The sequence below is a fragment of the Pollachius pollachius genome (assembly GCF_949987615.1).
Source record: "Pollachius pollachius genome assembly, chromosome: 12".
NCBI classification, from domain to species: Eukaryota; Metazoa; Chordata; class Actinopteri; order Gadiformes; family Gadidae; genus Pollachius; species Pollachius pollachius.
Genome location: NC_136945.1, coordinates 5,465,579 through 5,488,173, shown reverse-complemented (window position 1 = coordinate 5,488,173; position 22,595 = coordinate 5,465,579). Strand labels below are relative to the sequence as shown.

The 22,595-nt window shown below is 45.4% G+C and overlaps 2 protein-coding genes across 5 annotated transcripts in view; both read left to right on the top strand.

Moving 5' to 3' along the window:
* Positions 1-13,728, top strand: part of sulf2a (sulfatase 2a) — a 48,811-nt gene extending 35,083 nt beyond the window's left edge. For 2 of the 3 annotated variants that reach the window (XM_079747872.1, XM_079747871.1), the window contains exons 5-21: positions 1,051-1,220; positions 3,584-3,734; positions 4,850-5,025; positions 5,444-5,572; positions 6,100-6,156; positions 6,320-6,449; positions 6,654-6,867; positions 7,355-7,625; positions 8,926-9,022; positions 9,443-9,537; positions 9,634-9,693; positions 9,820-9,986; positions 10,436-10,578; positions 10,931-11,039; positions 11,179-11,212; positions 11,824-11,877; positions 12,238-13,728. In XM_079747872.1, coding sequence (XP_079603998.1) covers positions 1,051-1,220; positions 3,584-3,734; positions 4,850-5,025; positions 5,444-5,572; positions 6,100-6,156; positions 6,320-6,449; positions 6,654-6,867; positions 7,355-7,625; positions 8,926-9,022; positions 9,443-9,537; positions 9,634-9,693; positions 9,820-9,986; positions 10,436-10,578; positions 10,931-11,039; positions 11,179-11,212; positions 11,824-11,877; positions 12,238-12,268 — 2,088 coding nt within the window. In that variant the 3' untranslated portion in view covers positions 12,269-13,728. The remainder of the gene's footprint in view (positions 1-1,050; positions 1,221-3,583; positions 3,735-4,849; positions 5,026-5,443; positions 5,573-6,099; positions 6,157-6,319; positions 6,450-6,653; positions 6,868-7,354; positions 7,626-8,925; positions 9,023-9,442; positions 9,538-9,633; positions 9,694-9,819; positions 9,987-10,435; positions 10,579-10,930; positions 11,040-11,178; positions 11,213-11,823; positions 11,878-12,237) is intronic. The other variant, XM_079747873.1, reaches the window with a different exon arrangement.
* Positions 13,729-14,120: 392 nt separating this feature from the next.
* Positions 14,121-22,595, top strand: part of arhgap46a (Rho GTPase activating protein 46a) — a 37,075-nt gene continuing 28,600 nt past the window's right edge. For both annotated transcript variants that reach the window (XM_079747793.1, XM_079747792.1), the window contains exon 1: positions 14,121-14,225. In XM_079747793.1, coding sequence (XP_079603919.1) covers positions 14,212-14,225 — 14 coding nt within the window. In that variant the 5' untranslated portion in view covers positions 14,121-14,211. The remainder of the gene's footprint in view (positions 14,226-22,595) is intronic.

The window sequence follows — 22,595 nt, the reverse complement described above, 5'->3', positions numbered from 1 at the left end:
GTGTCCAAACACTTCTCAAGTGAATGTGTTGATGAGACCAACAGCAAGACTGGGTGAAGAAATGTAACAGCAACCACTTCCCCCCCTGCAGCCTTCAGGCTACAATATCTGGTCAAACAGACCACCGCAGCGATATGGGCAGATATGATACCCTGCTCTGTGGTAGATCATACAGAGTTCATAGACATGTTTTAAGTGCTCGACCATAGATCCGCTCGTACTTCCCGCACACATTTTGCCCACCAAGTAGTTACTGCCTCATGCTACAAAAGAAAACTAATTGGCGTGGAGTTATCACCAAAGCCTTCAGTTGCACTAAAGACAGACAGTTGGACGTCTAGAGCTACTGAGCTACCTTACTGTAACCTTAGTCTTTAAAGCACACTTAGAGCTACGAAGCCCAGTCACACTTTGATTTCTTGATGATAGACGTGTCTTTGTTCAAGGCACCGCTGTGTATTTCATTTTGACATATGCTGCTGATCTAAGCAATACTTTGTCGGAGTATAATTAGTGCTTAATTCTTTATTTTCTAAAGCAAGCTCTGGTGTTTTGATTATGTTGCCATATGGTGCTGGGATCCAAGCGATCAATGTTGTAAATTGATAACTGTAATAATGAATATACGTCCTGGCACTCAAAAGTAGTACTTAGTTGTGTAGCATCTTATCCTAGCTCGCTTTGTTGTGTATGGGTAATTGGTTAACCCAGCATATGTTGGGGCTTGGCACTTGGTTCCATCCTTACTGTACCGACAGGAAGGATGACAAATGTACTTAGGGTAAGTCGCTTTGGATAAAAGCGTCTGCTAAATGCCCTTAATGTAATTGTAAATGAATGGAACATTTAAATTCACATAAGTATTTTCAGGAATTTATTTAGTTAATGCATAGATATAAAGACATTAAGACTGAGCCATGTTGAGTTTATTTTAATCACCGTTTAATCCTCTCTTTCTTTGTTTCTATTTCCTACTGACAAGCGTGATGTTTTGTCCGTCTCGGTATGCGTCGATACGAGTATATTCATGTGTTTCCCTTCCCTTCCCAGGACTACCTGACGGACCTCATCACCAGGGACAGCATCAACTACTTCCGCACCTCCAAGAAGATGTACCCCCACCGGCCAGTGCTGATGGTGATGAGCCACGCTGCCCCCCATGGCCCGGAGGACTCAGCGCCGCAGTACAGCACCGCCTTCCCCAACGCATCGCAGCACATGTAAGAGACGCGCTCACACTGTGAACACATCCATCACTCACCAGAAGTGATGCATTTTACACAGGTAAATACATTGTTACAGGTTTAATTAAGGAATTCAAATGTAAATCCTTTTATCCTATTATCTTAGAAATTGTGAACCTCTCTGACACAGTCCCTGGATTTAATTGGATACATTTTAAATGGATGAACGCGATAAGAGGAACTTTTATTGTGAAATGACCGAGAGGGTTAGGTCAGGACACTATCCCTGAGTCCCAATGTCAGCTGCTGTGTCTCTTCAGAAGACTTTCATTTGTGTAGTTTTGCATACGGTGGACAATACTAAATCATACAAGTAGACACAATTAAAAATAGACAAATTAAGCCTCATTGGTTTCTCAGCTGTTATGTGAGTAATTCATGTTTCCATTCATTTTCAGCTGTAGGTAATAATTCATTTACATCTGAGCAGCATGGCTTATTTACATATAGGGCCAATTCAAAGTCCCTATTTCCCCCTATCTTGTGTTCACATTAGTTATACTGCTGTAATGAGCTCTGTAATTTGTACCATTTTGTCAGGCATGCTTAAAAAGATTCATGGACCATGCCAGACATGTATTGATAATGAACATAACCAGATGGGGACGCTGGCATAGACACACACACACACACACACAGACACACACACACACACACACACACACACACACACACACACACACATATCCAACACAGATTCAAAATCCATATATCCATACATGCAGTGATCAGTATGTGAACACATACTCACTAATGCATACATGCTACACAGGCACACAGTCAGTATGCATAGCATGCAATCACACTAAAACACAAAGCCAAGCACGTAAGTTCACCCATAAACACACACACACACACACACACACACACACACACACACACACACACACACACACACACCCACATACAAACACACACACACACACACACAGACACACACCCACACACACACACACACACACACACACACACCAACAGTCCAGCATAGGGACTCTTTCCTCCTGTGCACCTGACGTGCTGTCTAGCACTGCTGGCTAATGGTAGCCCTCCTACGGGCCTCTGGAGAGACAGCCAAGAGTTCAGTAATGAGCCAGTACCTCCCAAACCCCCCCCACTCACCCACACTCCACAGACACACACGAACACCCCCCCCCCCCCCCCCCCCCCCCCCCCTAAGCCCTCCTCTTGCCCCTGGCCGGGCGCGCCTCCTCTCTTCCTCCTCCCTCCCGCTGTAACCAATCCCACCAGCATCATTAACCTATGGCACGCAGCCCCTTCAAACAGACGAGCGTCCCACAGTTAAGACCCAGCGCCCGAGTCTTCCAACTAACTTTTAATTGCTTTCCGCCGATACATTTGCTCTCCTGAGTGGAGAGAAGCTCTTCGCCCAACGTCCCCAGCCAACCTCTAAACCTAACCTCTCCACCCCCCCCCCCCCCCCCCCCCCGATCTGTTTGGTGATGGAGCCGGTAAATATTGTAGCGTTCCCGTGGTGATTAGCTTTCTTCATTCTGCGCTCAGTGCTCCGAAAGAGCATGCTGGCCTTCTCTGGTTTTTGACTAATTTTTCTAAGTTTAATTAAGGCAGTACTGAATTTGCATTCGAATCTGACTCAAAAACTGACTTGCAAAAAAAAGAAAAGGAAATCTCATGAAATCGATTCCACTTTGAGTGTTAATATGGTTGCCTTCTGGAGAACGCCTCAGATATTCAGCAGTTTATACTGAAACAATTAAGGTTCCCTCATGGGCCCCCCGCGTTTGAGTATTAATCAGAGAATCCTTGCAGAGTTTGGACCTATCGATTACACTGCTTTCCATTTATATATATTCAGCTTTATTGTAAACACTTTCCCTGCTACTTGGGAAATCAAATGCTGGGAGACAGGCGCACAAACAGAAAGGAGTGTTGCTGTGTTTCAGCTGCACAATAAAAAATAAAATTTGGTACATTATGCTGTAATCCAATATATACACTGAAACCCAATTTCAGCAGTTATCAGCGAGTAAAGTTTCTTATCTCTCTCTTTATCTCTCTGTCTCTGTCTGTATCTGTCTCTCCATATAACTGTCTCACTCTGTCTTTCACTCTCTTGCTCGTAATATCTGTCCGCTTTGACTCTCTCCCTCCCACCCTCCTTCGCTATCTCTCTCTCGCTCTCCATATGTCTTACTCTCTCTCTCGCTCTCTATCTCTCTCTCTCTCTCTCTCTCTCTCTCTCGCTCTCGCTCTCCATGTCTCTCTCTCTCTCTCTCTCTCTCTCTCTCTCTCTCTCTCTCTCCCTCTCTCCATAACTCTCACACTCTCTCTCCATGTCTCTGTGTTGCTCGCTCTCTCAGCACGCCCAGCTACAACTACGCGCCCAACCAGGACAAGCATTGGATCCTGCGCTATACGGGCGCCATGAAGCCGGTCCACATGCAGTTCACCAACATGCTGCAGCGCCGCCGGATGCAGACCCTGCTGTCTGTGGACGACAGCGTGGAGAAGGTAGCTTGGCTCACGCACGCGACACACACACACACACACACACACACACACACACACACACACACAGACAAGCACATATTCACAAATGCAAGAACACGCAAACACCCCTACGCACACATGCATGCGCAAATGCACCAACACACATACGTGCATGCGCAACCACACACACACACGCACAAACACACACACACACACACGTGCATGCGCAAACACACCTACACAAACATTCATGCGCAACCACACCTACACACACATGCATGCACAAACACATCTATACACACATGCATGCAAAACTAAACCCACACATGTGCATGCGCAAACAGACACACAGACACACAGCGCACCCCAAATACACACATCGACACTCACAGGCACGCACACACAAGCACAAGCGCACACATACACACTTGCAAGCAAACACACACTATTAAACAAAGAGGTTAAAGACTCACATATACACAGTTTTACACGCAGGCATATGTAAAAAAAAACGTACAAAAACACACACACACACAGAATACATCCACACAATTACACTTTCACACAGGCTCACATACACACACCTTCTCTTCCTCTGTCCTGGGGGAGCTGTGCCTCTTCTTCAGTGAGTGTGTAATATATTCATTGACACACTTGCTGCATACTTCACACTTATTCTTAAAATTTGGCGCCAGAGGCACACTTGTGAGCTGCTAATGTTGTTTTCATAAAGTGAAAGTCAAGTCGGGTCAAATTTATTTGTGTAGCCTTTAATCACAGTCGGAGTCTCAAAAGGCTTCACAGGTCCACATTATAAGTGACCACCTTACCTGGAGCCCTGAAGAACTCAGAGGACAAACCCGAGATAAGGAACACTGATGACTCATATCGAGTTGTAAGTTCAATATGAAAATGAAGGAGAACATTCACATTTGAATATGAATATGTTCAATTTGAGTGAGGTTATTAGTTTAATAGGTAACAATTGGGCAGACAGAATATTGTCCAACCTTTTGACACAAAAAGCAAATGAACTTTATGGGAAATGATGTTATATAATTTTTTTTTACCAAGAGTACAATAGGCTAGTGTTCCGCTGACATCACAGGGAAAGTAAGCGTCAGTGCCTATGACAGGTGTACGACATGCTGGTGGAGACGGGCGAACTGGACAACACCTACATCATCTACACCTCGGACCACGGCTACCACATCGGACAGTTCGGTCTGGTCAAGGGCAAGTCCATGCCCTACGAGTTCGACATCCGCGTGCCCTTCTTCATACGAGGGCCCAGCGTGGACCAGGGGGCCATGTGAGTGATGCACCAACGACCACCCTCACCCACCAACCACGATCACTCCAGCTGCATAACGTTCCCTTTTCCATAACGGTACAGACAGCAATGATTATTAAGAGGAAATATCATTGGTTGAACAACAGGTGGATTTGTTCCGTGGTTCTGATGAAAATACTGCCGTATACAATATTATATTAGATGCTTATTCTACTTAGAAATATATTTGTATAGTTGATGTATTTGTAACTGTTCATGCTGATGTTAATACTCCTGCCGTTAAGCAAGGCACTGGCATTAGACCTGGAGTTGCTCCCCAGCCACTGCATTGTGGCTGTCCACTACTCGCTTGTGCTGTTAGTGATGGGTGAAATGCAAAGATCCCATTGTGTTGTACAACGTACTTCCTATCCTCACCTATCCTCCTCCCCGGCAGCAACCCCCACATAGTGCTGAACGTTGACCTGGCGCCCACCATGCTGGATATGGCTGGAGCCGACATCCCCGCCGAGATGGATGGGAAGTCCATCCTCAAACTTCTGGACGCAGAAAAGCCTGTCAACAGGTAACCAGATCAAATCCGTGTGCACACTGGCTCAGAAGACACTCAGTGGTAAGGGGGTTTGACTCCCAATCAAAGTTGTGGGTTCAAACTCCAATGTCTCCAAAGTCTACCTTTAGGCCTCCTTGAGCAAGATGCCCTTACAGCTCATTAATGAGAAAAATTCAAATTCAAGTTGCTTTGCATTGTTCTGCATCTCATGAATTATTAAAATAGTGAAGAGTAAAACTAAACCAGCAGCCTAGATTAGATGATTGAGTTTCTTTATTACTTGTTGGAGTGCAACAGTAGGACTTAATAACGTGACTTTGCTTAAGACCAAGGGCTGAAAATGTGCAATCCTCTGTTTCTCTGTATCCTTAAACATGCAGGACACGTCCCCCTCAAATTAAAAGTAGCACCGCAGTCTCCTCTCCACGCACGGCGCAGACATGACATTTGAAAGGGCTCGGCCTGTGTGTGTTCAGGCCAAATATCACGGCGCGATGCTAACAAGAACCCCTCTGCTGCCTGTCTCCTCTTATTGTCAGGTTCCAGTTGAGCAGGAAGACAAAGACATGGCGGGATTCCTTTCTGGTGGAGCGCGGGTGAGGCTCTATTGATTGCCCTTTCCACAGCAGACATTTCTCCTCCAGTACGGCGTGCCCATAGGGTGACATCTAACGTATGACTGGCTCATCATCCCGGTGGGTCATGAGGTCCATATCTCACACACATCTCCCTCGCTGTGTTGCTCCCACTCGTGCGCAGGAAGCCAATGCACAAGAGGACGGACGGCAAGGATGTGGATCAGGAGGAGAACTTCCTGCCCAAATACCAGCGGGTCAGGGAGCTGTGTCAGAAGGCAGAGTACCAGACCTCCTGTCAGCAGCCTGGACAGGTACCGGCATCTCACGCAAGAAGGGTGCAACCTTAGTGCCATTCCTAACGCGGAACTAATGAACGAGTTGCCCTTATACTTCCCCTGTTGCCGCTAATCAGTGTCAAGTTTTGGATTATTAGAGAGACGATGATGTTGGGTATCAGAGACAGACAAACGCAATGTTTTACCCATCCTAATTTCCGCATCTGTCTTCCTGTCTAGAAATGGCAGTGTGTGGAGGACCCCACCGGCAAGCTGAGGCTCTATAAATGTAAAGGCTTGGCGGGCCTCTATGCTGCGCCGCGCATGCAGGCCCTGAAGGCCAGCAGTGATGGACCTCAGCCCTATGTCCCCCCTGTCAACGCTGACGGCTGTGACTGCGGGCCCCTGGGATTTAAGGCGGAGGCCCCCAAGAGGACGTTGGTAACCAAGAAAAGTCAGTTCCCATGCTAGTCAATGTGATCAGACTCTTTTTGCTCTGTCCTCGTCAGTGGTTATATTTAGAAACTCCAAACTGATTTGTTCCGTAGCACACTTCCCTTTTCTTTCAAATGTCCTTACAGTATACAAGCCCTCTCAAACAGGGCCATTCACTTCATGCTGAAGTAGCTATTGAAATACTAATTTGGCACGTCTGTGCTGCCACCCAGTGGTAGACCTGAGATCCCACACAACTCTTTTAAATCTCTTGAAGGCAAGAGACATTTTTATTTAAAAAACAAACAAATGATGAGCATGAACTACATTCTCTATTTATTTTTTGTTTCATGGGTTAATATCTTTATTTGTAGATCTAGGTACAGTATTCCTTTTGTGTCTGGGATTAATATAGTCGTATCTAATTTTAGTGGGCCTAGATCTAAAAGCGGCGGTTAGGCTGCCTTTCATCCCTCTCCATCATCCATGTCGACGGTCCCATTCAGAGATGAAGTCCAGCAAGACGGTCAGCAGGAACCGCTGGGCGCGCTCCGTGCCCTTTGAGCTGGACGGGGACCTGTACGCTGTGGACCTGCAGGACGGCTACCGGCCCATGGGCCACGGTAACCACAGCAACGAGGATAGAAGGAACGGAGCTGAACAGGACGCCCTGGATGACGACGCGGAGGGCTTCAGTGGAATGGGGATCACGGCCAGACCCACCCCCACACCAGGAAGTAGAGTCACACCGTCGGCCGCTCTCAAGGTGACCTACAGGTAGGATCCGGCCACACACCTTGAATGGATGAATGAATGAACGAATGAATGCCTTTTATTGTCACTATACACAGTACAATGAGATTAAAAGTATCTCCTTCCCAGTGCATACACATGTAGAATTAAAAATATAAATCTAATAAAGTACAAAATTAATAAAATAGTGCAGAAAAAAGGGGGGGGGGTAAGGTGCACAGTTCTGCGGCGGGATATACATATTCAAGAATAAATAATACTCTTCCATGCTCAAGGCTTGATCATTAGAGAATTCATAGCTTCTTAGCACCCTGGCTTCTTATTTTACCGTTGCCTCCGGATATAGCTGTGTTGGCTGAAACATTAGGGAGAGGACAGATGCAGACCGACCTGAGATTTCAGATTAATTCAGTTTTCGCTCTGCACCTCTGCTGCTGAATAATGATGCATATGCATATGAATAATTATAAAAGGATAGTGCGGAGGCTGGGGTGATGGACTCCCAACTAAAAGGAATAGGACTCAATGCCCAACGTGTAGGCAACGTGCCTTCCCTGTAGGCATCGTTAGGAGCAACATGCACTCCCCTACCTGCTCCTGAACGACGTATCTGAACTCACTGCATGTCTTGGATAAAAGCATCTGCTAGTTGAATGAATAGTAATGATATATATAATTAAATAACACATTATATAAATCTAGAATTTATGTTATCTGTATTTTGCCTTGGTTGATAAATGCAGTTGTAAAGATCTTGCATTAGCTGCGCCAGCCACTCAAATCACTTACTTATTATTTCATTAAATGACCCACGCCACATATACACACACACACACACACACACACACACACACACACACACACACACACACACACACACACACACACACACACACACACATGCACACATTGACGGCACTGCAAGGTGACCATCATCCCGTTGGGGCAGCGAGGGGTGGTGTACCGGGTATCGCCGGGGGAGTTCTAGCTGCCAGGCGTCCGCCTCCTCCTCCTCCACCAGCATCACCTGATGCTGCTGTCACCTCTATTCCATCTCTGCTTTGCCCGCTGGGCTTTCTGTTCCTCTTTCAGCCGCTCACCGCTGCGGTTCCCTCTGAATGTGTGCCTGTCGAGCCCTTCGAGAATGCATCTATGGGAAAGGGGAGCACAAGTAAAGTTTACTTGTCTTGGAATAGGGATAAGTAGGTGATGTGTGTGTGTGTGTGTGTGTGTGTGTGTGTGTGTGTGTGTGTGTGTGTATGTGTGTGTGTGTGTGTGTGTCTGTGTGTGTGTCTGTGTGTGTGTGTGTGTGTGTTCCCTACAGGTGCTCCATTCTCATGAATGACACAGTTAAGTGTGACGGAGGGCTGTACAAGTCTCTCCAAGCCTGGAAGGACCACAAGCTACACATTGAACATGAGGTACTTTGAATGGCTAATCCACTCGACCTCTAACTCTATCTCTCTCACTCTCTCTGTGTCTCTGTCTCTCTCTCTCTCTCGCTGTCTTTCTATCTCTCTCACTCTCTCTGTGTCTCTGTCTCTCTCTCTCTCTCGCTGTCTTTCTATCGCTCTCTCTGTCTCTCCGTCTCTCTGTCTGTCTCTCTCGCGCTCTTTCTATCTCGCTCTCTGTCTCTCCGTCTCTCTGTCTCTATGTATCTCTTTCTATCTCTAATCACTATAGCTGAGTCTCTCAGACTCTGTCTCTCTGGCTCTCTGTACCACTCTCCCTCTTCCTTGGGTTAATTTATTGTTATGTAAAGGATTATGCAACTGTGTGCGTGTGTGTGTGTGTGTGTGTGTGTGTGTGGGGGGGGGGGATTTCTTGCACGCCTTGATAAGATCGAAACACTGCAGACCAAAATCCAGAACCTCCGAGAGGTGAAAGGTCATCTGAAGAAGGTCAAACCGGAGGAGTGTGAGTGTAGTCTTCCTAGGTGAGTGAATTAACACACAGGTCAATTCATCGATAAAGTCATTACATATATTACTGTAACTAACTATGTGTCTGCTGTCCACCCTGCCACCTACAGCTATTTCCTCAAGAACAAAGAGGCCTATAGACTTAATGCCAGACGCCTGCACTCACTCAGGTGAGAAATGAAACACCAACTCAGCCATGAGTCTCAGAAATGCCCCCTACTGATTGTATAAGAAAGACATGTTGACAGGAACTCATTAATCACCCGTTGGTTTCTTTCTCTCTATTTTATCGATAGGATGCCCTCCAAGCAGAAGAAGCAGTGGATACTGAAAGACCAGAAACGCAGGAAGAAGCTGCGCAAACTGCTGAAGCGGCTCCGTAACAACGACACGTGCAGCATGCCTGGCCTGACCTGCTTCACCCATGACAACCACCACTGGCAGACCCAGCCCTTCTGGACAAGTGAGGAATGGCATGCCAGAACAGTACCATTTGCCACATAGGCATTTGGGTATTATTTTTGTCTGCATTTCTAAGATGTTATATATTTTATTTAACCGTGAATAACTTAAATAAACAATGTAGCAAATACCGTTTAATTATCATCATCGGGCAGGATAGTTTACTGATAAGTGGGTTTGAGTCCCAGCTAAAAGGTTCTGCGTTTGAACCCTAACATCTGCAGTCTACCTTTAGATATCCTTGAGCAAGGTGCCTAGCCCGTACCTGCTAATTAATGAATTTGCATATCAAAAAAATATGTAAATCCCTTGAGATAAGGTCTTGTCCTTCTAACGGTGTGTGTGTGTTTAGTACAATTTTTGGAATGCTTTGTCAGTTGGCTGCCCTAATTATCTTATTTTTCCCTTATTCGTATTTCCTCTTTCACCTTGCCAACCGCTCTTCCATAGTGGGGCCGTTCTGTGCATGCACCAGTGCAAACAACAACACTTACTGGTGCCTGCGGACCATCAACGAAACGCACAACTTCCTGTTCTGTGAGTTTGCCACTGGTTTCCTGGAGTACTTCGACATCAACACCGACCCATACCAGGTATATCCGTCGGCGTGTTCAAATGTACATGCACACACAATCACACACAATCACACACACGCACACACACACACACACACACACACACACACACACACACACACACAAAGGCACACACAACCACTCACGCATATATACCACACACACTTGTACAACTCTGCACAGACACACATGCCGATATTTCCAGATTCACCATGTGCGTGATCCCTCAAAATATGTTTCATACTGAATTCTGATAATCTCTGGCAATGATTCCTGCTGGGGAGATTTCCGCACTAAATCCTCTTTATTGTGGTAGTTGGCAAAATACCCACCAGGGTCTAACATGATGTTGTCCTCAATATGCCCGCAGCTGATAAATGCAGTGAGCACGCTGGACCGCAGCGCTCTGAACTCCATGCACCAGCAGCTGATGGAGCTGCGCAGCTGTAAGGGCCACAAGCAGTGCAACCCCGAGAAGGGTGAGGCAGCCTTGGTACCGGGGCCCCCCGAAGCCCCTAGACCCCCAGACCCGAGAAACATGATGGAGCGGTGTTTTTAATGTGACTCCAGACAGAATAATAAAGCACTTAACCCCCGACTTCCTTGTTTCTGTTTCAGGAGGGAAAGAGAGGAACTACTTCAGCGAGTACAGGTATTCTCATCTTTCCTCCCTTCTGCACATATCTTATTACTTCCACAAGCACCACAGATGGAATTTGTGTTAAGCCGGGGGAAACGTTAGAGAGGTGACGTCCTGGGGGTTGTGTTTCTGCTCGCCGATCATCCCCACTGGGGGGAATGGAATACGACGGACCTCACGGTGAAACCGAACCTCTTCGATGTTTGTACAGAAAGCAGCGCTTCCTTGTTTCTGTGATCGCAGGCTGTTTAACACGGGGGGTGGGGGGGGTTGGAAACGCAAGCCGGCGTTTGGCTTCTGCTGTTCCCTTTTTTGTCTTTATGCCTAATTGCTTGTCTCTGCTGTGTGTTTGTGTGAGCGTGTGTTTATATGTGTGTGTGTGTGTTTGTCTGTCTGTGTGTTTATATGTGTGTGTGCGTTTGTGTGTGATTGTGTCTGTTGATATCCGTGTGTGTGTTTGTGAGTGTATGTGTGTTTATATCTGTGTGTGTGTGTGTGTGTGTGTGTGTATGTGTGTGTGTGTTTTTGTGTGAGCGTGTGGCTGTTTGCATATGCAATGTATGTGTGCGTGTGTGTGTGTGTCTCCATGCACGTGCATCTGCCCCGCACCGTGCATGCTTCAGGCCGGTTCAGCGGCGAAAGCGGCCAAAAGTGAAGAAGCCCTCCTCCAAATCGCTGTGAGTTCGCCATTAACCATCTGTTATCCCTCGTCCCTGTCCTCATCCTGTGTACAAACGCAAACACACACACACACACACATAAACCAAACACACACACACGCGCTTATTCCCTGTTTCCCTTGCATGGCAAAGCTGCACTCTTTCCCCGTAATGCGCACAAGCCAGGGATGCTGCCATGGTCCCAGCTCCCTCGTTACTGTTGCTCTCACCGTGTATTCTTTGACAGCGTTGCAGAACACAAGTGGAGCTGCGGTAGCCAGTGGTCGCCCTTTAAAGAGCCCCAGTTAACCCATGTGATCTGTCCGACTCCCCCCCCCCCCCCCCCATCCCCGTCCCCGTCCCCGTCCCCGCACACAGAGGCCAGATCTGGGAAGGCTGGGTGGGTTAAGTCCCAGCGGCATCCCGGGATCAGCCGCCGCCACACCAGGTCTCCCTCCGGTCGAGGAGGAGGGAGCGGAAGAACGGGGGAGAACGAGAGGACCTTGGCCGCCCCCTGTTGGAATGTAACCCTGCGATGCGATTCTCCTCCTCCTCCTTTGCTTTTTTTTCGGTTGCTTTTTTGGGTCGGTCCCAGATTGTGGCCATTATCATCCGAGCAGAAGAAGTGCTGAGCTCAACACAAAAAAAACTCCACTCTGATACCGGCGGTGTGTGTCTGTTTCTCCCTCCCCACATGCGTTTACACTCATAACACACACTCACATTTTCCACCGCTCGTGGCCCATGGGGGCTCGCAACACCTCATCTCTTCCTCTCCCTCTCCCTCTCTCTGTGCTCCGAAGCAGACAGTCGGGTCTTGCCTGTACATAGTTTATATCAGCTTTAATCTGCTCTCTATTCATGGCGCATGGAAGCGGTGGAGTGAACAGATGCACTGGTGATATAGAAGAGTGTTTTTCTGGGGTGGTGTCAACTCTGCTGCTGTACGCACTGAATAAGCGTTGGTGAGCTGTCTGGGCGCGTCACAGTCTGAAGGCTGATTGTTTCAAAGCTGTGCACCGATGGCGTCTGTGTACGTGAGAAGCGGCCTGGACCAGGGTGTGATGATGAAGATGGATGATTGTTGCAGTCCTTTTGTATCATAGCTAACCATAATGTCGATGAATGTCATTTATGCAACATCTCACACACACACACACACGCACACACACGCACACACACACACACACACACACACACACACACACACTGTTACTCAGAGAGCAAAGAGGACTAGAGTTCACCTACCATGATCATGCCAGCTACACCTCTGATAGTAACCACAAAGTTTCACTTTGTACAATCGCAATGACTTCCCTGCTGGTAATATGCTTTATGATTGAATGGCATGTTACCCATTTGTATTGTCAATATCCCACTGTAGAAATATCCAAATGGTTTGTTTTCCGCTTGCTATACATGGTGCTAAAAAAACTTGCTTTACAGTACAGTATGTATTTGAATGTATGTTGTGCAATTAATATAAATGTTTACAATATTTTTTATAATACTGAAGGGACAGATATTTCTTGTATAGGCCTAATGTACTCTGACAAAAATGATCTTTAGGGTAGAAATGTAGCTTGAAGACTTATTGCTCTTAATTTGTATCCTCTTGTTTAGACATATTTGATTTTTGAAGAATTGTGTTTTGGATTTAGTGTACATTTTAAATGAAAAAGCACTTAAAAGGTTCACTGTGAAAAGAAAGGTCCCTGTAAAATGAATAGATGTATACTTTACGACAACACAATGTAATACTTCTTGATGTGAATTTTAGCTACTTGCCTTTGTTAGCTCATTTGATTTGTTCTTCCTAAACTTCCATAGACTTGAGTGCTAGTACATGTGAATAAAGTGTTGTTTGACCATAAAATCTCCTATTTCTGAAAATGCACGAGAGTCTCTTTGTAATCCAGCAGGTGTCTCTGTGAGCTTTTTTCAGCATTCGCAACCGCCTAAATGACCGGTAATAGTTCATTTAAAATGTAGTCTTTAAAATAATACACATCTTAGTGTGATGATCGTAGAGTAGACGATACTTTCTTTGTAGGTCTATCTATCTAAAAGAAAAAGTTGGATTAGTAATCAGATCAGCGATAAGGTACTCATGACTGCTTGTGCGTGAGTGTTTGTGTGTTTGTGCGCGCGGACGGGTAGAGGCCCCCCACCCCAGCCCGTGGTTCACAGGGAGAGGCGGAGACAGCGGATCGGATTCACCAGTGGAGCGCTGTCTCGTGCTCACTACTCTGGCAGCGGCGCTGTCCCGTGAGAAGAAAATATCCCCCGGGCTTAAAACAGTCGCTAAATACCTTCTTCTTTTATCCACGTTTTGCTAACAATGTGAATATAATGGCCGGAGCAAGGTAAGAGTTCGACCTCTCATTCCCATTTTGATTCGGACTTGTTATACAAAGTCTATAACAACAGAGTGTGTTCGCTGCTAACTGTCGTCAAGCTTTCAAACAGTGGCCACCATGGTGGGATACTAGACAAACCCGCGCGATTGAATGGAAGCCTTCATATATGTTAATAGTTGTGTACTTTAAATGTATGTATATTGTTATTATCGGTAAGAATAATAAGGCTTAGCACTACAGCATGTAATAATAATACGTTACCAAATACAACCGTGTGATAAAACATGAAAGTGTGAATTTGAGCTGAATTTGTAGTTGCATGCTGCATGAGTGCCTCCAAGTATCTTAGCTTATTTCTCACTAAGGTATCTTTTCTAGGCATGTGACGTATGAATAACTACTTTATTAATCGAGCCTACAAATTCCCCTTGTTTCATATTCTCTTACATTGCCATAGCAGACAAAAGTTATAATCATAACTTTCAGCGTAACTATTGACATGGGAACGCAGTTCGCGTTTTTCCTCCACTGTTCTGCAGATTGGTTCTGCTAACTCTTTCTTGTGGTTGTGAGACCAATAACTCGACAGACACATGTTCCACAGCCCATTTGTTGCCCCCTTTAACTGTTGGGTTATGGCCCCCAGCAGTAGCTTAAAAATGATGGTATAGGCCTGGCCTACACATAGTTAGTTACTCTGTTTGGACTGTGTTTTGTATTAAAAAAACAACAACTTTAATTTATTGATTTCTGGAGACTGATGGTTTGCTATAATGTGTGTGTTATTTGAAGCTTCCGTTCGTTAGATGTATAGGATTACAATTTAGTTTAAAACCTGGACTTCATAGGCTCAACATAATTCAAATTGCAGTTATGGATCCTTTTTTTGTTGTAGGTATTCCTGTTCTCATATGCCTTACCGCCTACATGATTCTGAAATGGTTAGACTAGGGTGTCAAAGTGAGTGTAGAAGAAGACCTACACCCTTCCCCTGTCCCCCATGTTTACTCTGGTGGCTCACAATAGTAGAGGCACAAAAGGCAACCAAACACTACATTCTTCCAACAAGGTTACCCTAGTTTTAAGTTGGACCTTTTAGACAATGACAACCAAGGACGGGGCAGGATGTCCATCCTACAATACCTTTGAAGATGGATCTGTTTGATTGTGCCTTTGAGAGGATGTGTGATTTCAAACAACGTACCCTGGTGTCAATGGCTCTTTTTGCGTTGTTATTTCTTAAAACAGCATTGCAGATCTTTGGTGTGGTCTGTTCATTCTATTCTTGTTATGTAGGATTCATTTGGTCATTGACGTACATACTTACGTCTGAAAGTTTGGTTTTCGATCTTGAACTTTTTTCTATCATGCTATGCTTTGCTTTTGATACATTTTTCAAGCCTTTCCTAACCCGAAGTTTTGACGTCTGGAAACACTCATGTGTGTGGTGGATAAATGCAGCTTCAAGTCGTTGACCTGTGGCCTCCCTGATGTTAAATTGGATTGGGCGATATTAGTTGGTGGGGTTTAGGTGCAAGATACATGCACTAAAAATAATTAAAGTCTAATGCACACTAATTCTGAGGTCTGTCTGACTACACACCTCTTGCTGTCATTTGACACCGTTGGTGTCCACCATCTGCTGCATCCTAAAAAAGATCTGTATTGACGACGTGGGACATATTAATCCTGTATCTGCATAGCTGACCCCCAGTGGTGGCCCCCAGGGCTCATTATTTAGAACACCCCCCCTTTCAGACCGGGACAGATAGCGTTAATGTCTTCACCAGAGAGGGTTTGTATCTAATCCTGGAGGACCTGCTGTCGACCCTGGGACCTACAGGGGACCACCCTGAGCCCCTCTGCTCCCAGTCAGGCCCCTGGTGGCACTCTAGCAGGGCGGATTTTGGGTTTAAAGACTCCCCCCAGACGCAACTACTCCCTGCTTACGCCAAAATGTTCCCTTAACGCAAATCAGGGGTTAGCTGTTGGAAACATGGATAGATCATGCTCAAACTGACCTCGCTGTGTTCAACTTGCGAAAGAGATTAGGGCGAGCACGTTCAACAACAGGTTACAATTTGTGTGAAAGCGGGAACTTTGGGAATGTGTTTAGAATTGCTCGAGATTGGATAAGAGATATTTTATTGTCACTTTTTTAAATGCTTTGACACATTTTCTTAGGGGCCTGGGGGCAAAATCCCGATACCAAATATACAAGTCCAAGACGGGGCGGGGAGGGAAGCACATTTACAAATCAATCTTTGTCACTTCCACATCGTTTCATTTGAGATACATACTGCCAAGGGACAAATATTCTTCCAACTCATGTTTCTGTTGGACAAGCATCATGGCAAAAGTTGAAGAAGCAGTACCATATAATCAATGAAATGTTATTTGTTTGAGTCACATTGGCACTAATAGAGGTTTGGACAGTGTATGCCAAGGTCTATGAAATGCAATTTCGTCCAAATCAGTTCATTTGTCTGTCTTGTTGTTGCGACAAGTGACCTCTTTGTTTCTAGCTTTGACAGCTGGTGCCCTGGGCAGAGCCTGCCCAGTATGTCCACCCTGATCCCATGTTAGGCCTCTTGTCTCCTGCACATGCTGGCTCTCGTCCCCGCTCTTATCTGACCTGAAAAAGTTTCCATATGCTTCACCACTAAAAAGGGGAGGATTTTTAGGGCAGAACAGAAGCTGCTGTTTATCAGACTTGCCCCAGTTGTAAAGTTGCAGTGGTCAGACAGACACAGACTGTTCTACCAAGCAGGCAGAAGGTCCCAGAAGTTATTCAGCCTTCCTACAGAATTCATCTAGTTTAGTGGGACGAAGAGCCACAGAGACCAACCTTCTCCATGGATAGCATGTAGGCATGGAACAGTGTTTGAAGCAGCATTGTAAACGACCAATGCAGAGACGGAGAGAAAGATCCAAATGTCCTGCTGGAATCACTGGCAAGGTAGGTGGGTGCTATGTTCTCACACCTAATGAAGAATCATTCTGTAGTTGCATTCTGGCAGGGCAGGGGAATAGGGAGTGAAACTGTAAAATCAGGAGTTGGAAAGCAGCATGGGAAAGACTGAAGCCTGAACTGAAGGTGGTGAAATGACCTTGCGAGATCCGGTCTAATCCGGTGCCCCAAGAGAAGAGGAAACTGTCCCTAGTTGAGGATTAGGGCAGCTGTTGGAGCAGTTCCCCAGTTCTCCTATACATGTCTTTGGGTCCTCCCCTCCTAGACCCTGATTGGCTGGCCAGCCTTGTGGGAAGGCATCAGAGAGCCCTCGTTGAATGAGGTCTACCCGTTCATTTGACAATGCTGTCTATTGTTCGGCTCCATCACAGGAATTAGCATAGGGTCCACTTGCAAAGGCTTTGTAATGCATATGAATGATAGTCTTTGCGGGCATTCCTGTTACCAAGGTAACATGTTATATCCCTTCCCATAGATCCATTGCCTTACATAATGCAAAACTTGTTGATTATGATCAAGTGAGGATATTTTTCTTACTTCAGAGTCAACACTTTTCTCACTTCTAAACGACCCTTACATTACTATCTGTCACAGCACACTAGGAGGTCATATTCCTTTTGACTTTGCTGAAGACAACTGACACCTGTGCATTGTACTGAGGGATTGAAACGTTGAAAGAAAAGTTGGGTTTGTTGCTGGGAGAATTGGTTTAAAAGGGGACCCTTGTTTCAAGCCTTCGGTTGGCAGTATGGAACAAAAACACAACCGGATCGTCAGGTTCCCAAGCGTTTCTAGACGTATAGAGTCATATCAGTGACTCAAAGCTGTCCGTCTTTCTTCTCTCAGCTACATACCCCCTCCTCATAAGAATGGTTGACTCAGGCTTAGAGGGTAGACGGCATTACTTTGAAGTGATTATATCTTTCAGATTACTTTATACTCCTTAAACCAGTGCTTCTCAACTGGTCTCAGGACCCACATTAGTCATTAAATACCCATAAAATGTATATTCCAATATTTCCATGATCAAGAATGCCATCAGAACACAAACATAGCGCAACAACAACAACAAAACAACAAAAAGCTTCAACAACTTGGGCTAGATTCAACGAAATGTTAAGCCATTTAAACATTAATTAACTTTTAAATATTCACATTAACATCTTTTTAAAGATGAAGGTTTGGCATATGCTCACACCACTCAAAATGCCCAAAACAACGAACATACCCACAAGTTGAGAATAAACCCATCAACCCAGCCTTTTTAAACCCATCTCAATAAAACAGAGGAACAGAAAGTTTGTATACCATATTCTAAAAACAAAAAGTGCTTCACAGGAAATGTCTTAACCAAAGATCTAAAACAGAAGGGCCAATGAAAACCAAATGGGGAAATTGGGGCATATAAGCATGAATGAAATGAGGCTGGGAAAACCCGTGAGAAGATTACAGACGGTTCTGTCTTATGCACATTATTGGAAAGTTTCTCATTAAGTTTAAGTTTGTTAAATGGGCTGTAGGAGCCCACAAAGGCTTTGCAAGTTGATGCTTTATTTTACTATGTATAGTCATAGCATACAGTGAGGCCAGCATGGATGGATCACTTGCTCTCTGTCCCTTCCACGCTCCAATGGAGAGGATGACATTCAACAGAGTAGGTTCAAGACTATCCTGCACCAACTATGCTCTCTGTGCCAGGCAGGCGACAACCCTTCTGTTGGTTCTTAAGCTGATGGCAACCAGCCTGCCCTGCTTTTGCTTTGCTTGGCACACCGTCCTTCAGTGCCCTAGTAGGTTCCAACAAGGCCTGCCCTTTCACGCCTGATACCCCCCACTGCCTCCCCTCAACCGTCCCATGAAAATTGACCCCTGGCCTGCAACCCCCCTTTCCCCCATGTCAGTAGAGGAAGTGTGAGGAATGGACTTGGACAACTGTTGCTGGATGTGTCACGGGTGGGTGTGAGAACACGAAGAGAGAGAGAGAGAGAGAGAGAGAGAGAGAGAGAGAGAGAGAGAGAGAGAGAGAGACTGAGAGACTGAGTGTGAGAGCGAGAGAGATACTGAGAGAGATAGAGAGAGAGCGGGGAATGGGCAGGGAGCAAGGGTGTAGCAACACAAAAAAAGCTAGGGTTGTCCACTAGAGTTTCATCATCCTCCCGGGTTGCTGGAAGCAAATTATCCCCCCCGCCATGACCATTCCAGGTCTGTGTAAGGTGAGGAGCCAGCCATCCATGAATCCTGTGCCTACAGGTATAGGGTTGAAGAAGGAACTTCCCAGCCGTTTGACCACACACGTTCTTCACAGAGAGGTTCATGCATTGGGAGCTCTGCATACAGGGGCATGTGTGTGCATGCAGTCACACATGCGCCTGCCCACACCGTTTAAGAGGCACATTACTGTAGAAGTCAAGGCAATAAGTGTACGATGCGCTATGGTCCTATGTGGTTGGACTGCTGATGAAGAACTCTTTAAATTGTCTCTCCCAGAGGTCAATTACTCTGTTACAGACTAAGCATTTTATATGCCCATCTATTTTATTTTGATGAATCACTCACATAACAAACAAACGTGAACTTTTACAAACACACACACACACACACACACACACACACACACACACAAACATACAAAGTCCCACACACTGCTATTATGTTCTTATTGTGCTATCCTAGTGGAACAGCAGGAACAGTGGGTTTCAAAACAAAAGCGCCAAAGAATGTTTACACGACAGGTGCAGGTTTTTCATGCAATCCTAAACATGTGCCCTCTCCCCACTGATTGTATTTGAGGCCCTGGCTAGGTTGTGGGAGCCTGTTAGTGTGTCACACACAACAAGGACCCACATAGCCACCAAGTCGCCATACTGTGTTTTCAACCAAAGACCAATTATGTCTTATGTTTGTTGTTTGTGTTTTTTGTAGCAATGGCAACAATTTAATGTCCTGATTTTATAATTACTGCATCCAAATCCTTGTACGCAACACGCCTTAAACACACTAAGGCAAGAAGATGGCCATCCTTACCTTAAGCAACACCTTCCAAAGTGTGTTTTTTGTATTTGTATTTCAAAGCAGTACATGTAACTTTGACGTAATCTCCCATTCACACAGTGCCCCCCAGTCATTCACCTGGCCTTTTCACTGGATGCCTTTGTTGGCGTTACACATTCTAGAACAAACTTTGGCCCTGCTCCACTAATGATAGGAGCGATGCTGCCGGTTTTGCCAGGTCTACAGTTTAGGCTGAGTTGGTCACAGTCATGGCAGCTAACCTTATGCCTTCTCTGTTGTCCCATGTCCCTGCTCCTGTTTTACAATATTTAGATAAGCCTGTTGCCTAGTAGCAGCTGTATCTGCCAAGTAGACTTTGTGCACGGTCTATGCATATTGAAACAAGACGGCTGCCTCTACAACGTTACCGCCTGTATTGTGTTAAGGGCCAGCCCTCTCCTTGCTCAGAGGGAACAAATTGCCTGTGGTAAGAAAAAACAAAACATGGGTTAGGTTTGTTTTTCACTAATAACACTAGTTTGGCGGTTTAGCATTCCCCCCTCTCTATTCTTGCTGCCAGAGGATTTGTAGGCTGCACTTCTAGGTGAGTACAAATGCCTTTCTTTCGCTCTCTTTGCTGTGACTTGTATTTCTAAAGGCGGTAGCTGAGGAGAAAGGATGCCTTATGTCTGTAAATAGGAGAGGGCAGGTCTGTAAATACAACACCGGTTAGGGTGGACCTTGACACTTGCTGCAGTGGTTGGTAAACAGAGTGCTAGGGTTTCCTGGCTGAATGGTTGGCCCTGTGTGGAACCACCACTCCTCCCTGGCCCGACTCTGACAGTACCAGGCCACAGAGGCTAGCTCAGAATAGGCTGTTGTTTTGGCGAGGTTAGAGGTGACTTTATGATGCCACTAAATGCTAAAACGCTTCTTTTAACTTGCCTACTGCTGTGTCTATTGTCTCACCCTTAACCAATCTTGGAGACAAATGACTTAACAATGGCCGCAACATTTGGCTAGTTTTTGAAAGAAGCCTTTCCTGTATAGCTCATCAAAATATTTGTATTTCTAATTATGTTAAGCATATGTCTTTATGTAGGTAATGTAATAAATCTAACATTTGAATAACTATGATCAATATCATTAAAGGTTTAAAGGAACATTATTACGATTAAGTATGTTAAAAAATTAGGATTAATTTGTTTTTCTCTTCTCTTTATTTCTTGCAATAATATGCGTTTTTAGATGAAAGGTAGAAGTTTGATAGATGAATTGATAACGAAAGTTGTAAGTGTGGCACCTCTACTTCAATCAGATATGCCGCACTGGCAATGGGGAGTTACCACATTCTTCAACAGTTGCGGGATTATCCGATGTAAACCCTGTCCCTCGACTCTTCAAGACTAAGATACCCAGAGCAAAGCCTTAAGTGGAGTTTAGTTTAGTTTATCTTTCAATCACCATAAACAGTCACACGGGTATTTTCAGTTTGATTGAAATCCAAAGCTGAACAATGGCAGAGGGCTGTTTGCAGCCCTATTTCTAGACAACATATTGTCCAGTCCTCTGTGTTTTCCATTGCTGGGAGAAGTGCCATTTACTCGTTGGGGTTGGCTCGGAACAATGGAGCAGATTCCATGAGCCGTTTTCTGTTGTTCCCGGCTCACTCAGGGAAAACGCTCTCAGATTGGCAGTTATTTTTAGGGCGACTGTAAATTGTGGGTGATCGACGATGTATTTCTCTTTGTCAAAGCAGCCTCTGGGAAAAGCAGGATGGTAAAGAGAGAGTGTGTGTTCATGTGGGGCACCATTTGGCACTTTGGCCGGCTTCTGCTTTCTGCTATTTGCAGAGGTGTGTTTGTGGGGAGCCATATTTAAGGCTATTCCAGAACAACCATCAACCTTGACCCAAATGGGGGGGACAGTTAGCCTGTGTGTCGACAGGAGAGTTTGTGCGAATGAAAGCTGACTGTTTAAGTGAAAGTTTTCCACAAGACGGATTTTCCGCCTTTCAACAGTAGCCCCCCGGCACAGAAACAGTAATCCTTTGATAGGGGTGGACGATAAATCGAATCACAATAAAATCTACCATGATTTACTGTGACATGCTTTTTTTCCAATATGCATTGAACAGCATCAACAATGACTAAGGCTCAGCACCCCGAGTCAGTAAAATGCGATCAAGCAGCATTCAATAGGCTACGTCAGTGCTTAAGGATGTAAATGCATGCAGTGGCCCAAATCCCCATGGGGAAATCCCAGTACTCCACTCAGGTAATTCTGTATGCAAAACCGAGAGGGTTAAGCGTCTTGTATACATAGTTAAACGCCACTGTGTTAGACGTATTTTATACGTCTGTTGCGTATTTTATACACAACATCACCCCGTTGCCCTCTTTTTTTGTATTCTG